Source organism: Sphaeroforma arctica (genome assembly GCF_001186125.1).
Source record: "Sphaeroforma arctica JP610 unplaced genomic scaffold supercont1.2738, whole genome shotgun sequence".
NCBI classification, from domain to species: Eukaryota; class Ichthyosporea; order Ichthyophonida; genus Sphaeroforma; species Sphaeroforma arctica.
Window position 1 is genome coordinate 3,856 of NW_014037820.1, and position 1,212 is coordinate 5,067.

Sequence of the window (1,212 nt, forward strand, 5' to 3'; positions counted from 1 at the left end):
ATATATATATGTATATGAATTGTATATTGTATATTGTATATTGTATACTGTATATTGTATATATATATCCATGTCCATGTCCAGGTCCATGTCCATGCCCATGTCCATATTATCAAGCACTGTTCCGTGTCTACATACACATACAACTAGGCATTCGAATTTGAGGAGGAAAGCTCGCTCGAGCAGCTGCAAGCGTGTGGTGTGCTGGAGACTGTGCGCATCAGTGCCGCGGGTTATCCGTCGCGCTGGGAGTTCTCAGAGTTCAGAGACAGATACCAACGCCTTCTGAGCAAGAAGCAACTGGGAAATGGAAATTTGGAAGATACATGTAAAACGATTGTGCAAACAGGTGCGTTTGAGTCCTGTCGTGATGGATCCGGGTGGGTGTGTATACTTGGTAGGGGTGAGGTCGTTCTGTTTTGTTGTAACAACTGGGTATCAACGGGTATGTATAAAAACCCTAAAACCTTACTATTCTGGAAAGGACCAACGCCTACTGAGCGATCGAGAATCTGGCCCAGGGGTTCTGAAGAAAAAGTTACAAAATTGATTCGTAAATGTGGCCAGATAGATACGTACTTTATCTTCTCACTGGCGTTTGGCTACTTTGATAAATTCCGATTCCGATTATCATTCTGACCTGCCAGCGATTCCTATATACACCTAGTCTGTAGCCTAGTACGTCTGGATATACATCATATTCAAAAGAAATGACCAGCCAAACAATACGCCGTATTCAGTATCCTCAGCCTTGTTATACATCGCGTTTAACGTAATAGACCCGTCTCCTACTTCCTCACACACAGTGATTGGCGATCCCGATAAATACCAGTATGGAAAGACAAAGATCTACTTCCGCGCAGGTCAGGTGGCGCATTTGGAGAAGCTCAGAGAAACCAAGCGACTCGCAGCAGCCATTATGTTGCAGAAGATAGTAAGTCCACTCTTCTCTGGGGTGTTCGTTTTTATTGAGAATGATACATGCATGGTTTTGCTGGTGTGTGGTTGTGATTGTATGCTAGCCTATGTTGATGGACGTCTGTATCTGCATATGCATATATGTATATATGCTTATGCAAATTCATGTCTACATCGAATTTTGATGAGCAGTGTGCCGTATTGTGTTGTGTTTTTATTTTGCTCCTCTCTGCGGGCCTTCTCTGAAAATTTTATGTGCGTATGTACAATATATATTTATATATATATATATTT

General features: G+C 42.0%; 1 protein-coding gene across 1 annotated transcript in view; it reads left to right on the forward strand.

Moving 5' to 3' along the window:
- SARC_12941 (hypothetical protein) overlaps window positions 1-934 on the forward strand; it is a gene marked incomplete at both ends in the record, with an annotated part of 3,142 nt that extends 2,208 nt beyond the window's left edge. The window contains 2 exons of the mRNA XM_014292943.1: window positions 151-349; window positions 807-934. Of these exons, the coding sequence (XP_014148418.1) occupies window positions 151-349; window positions 807-934 (327 nt within the window). The remainder of the gene's footprint in view (window positions 1-150; window positions 350-806) is intronic.
- Window positions 935-1,212: the final 278 nt, after the last annotated feature.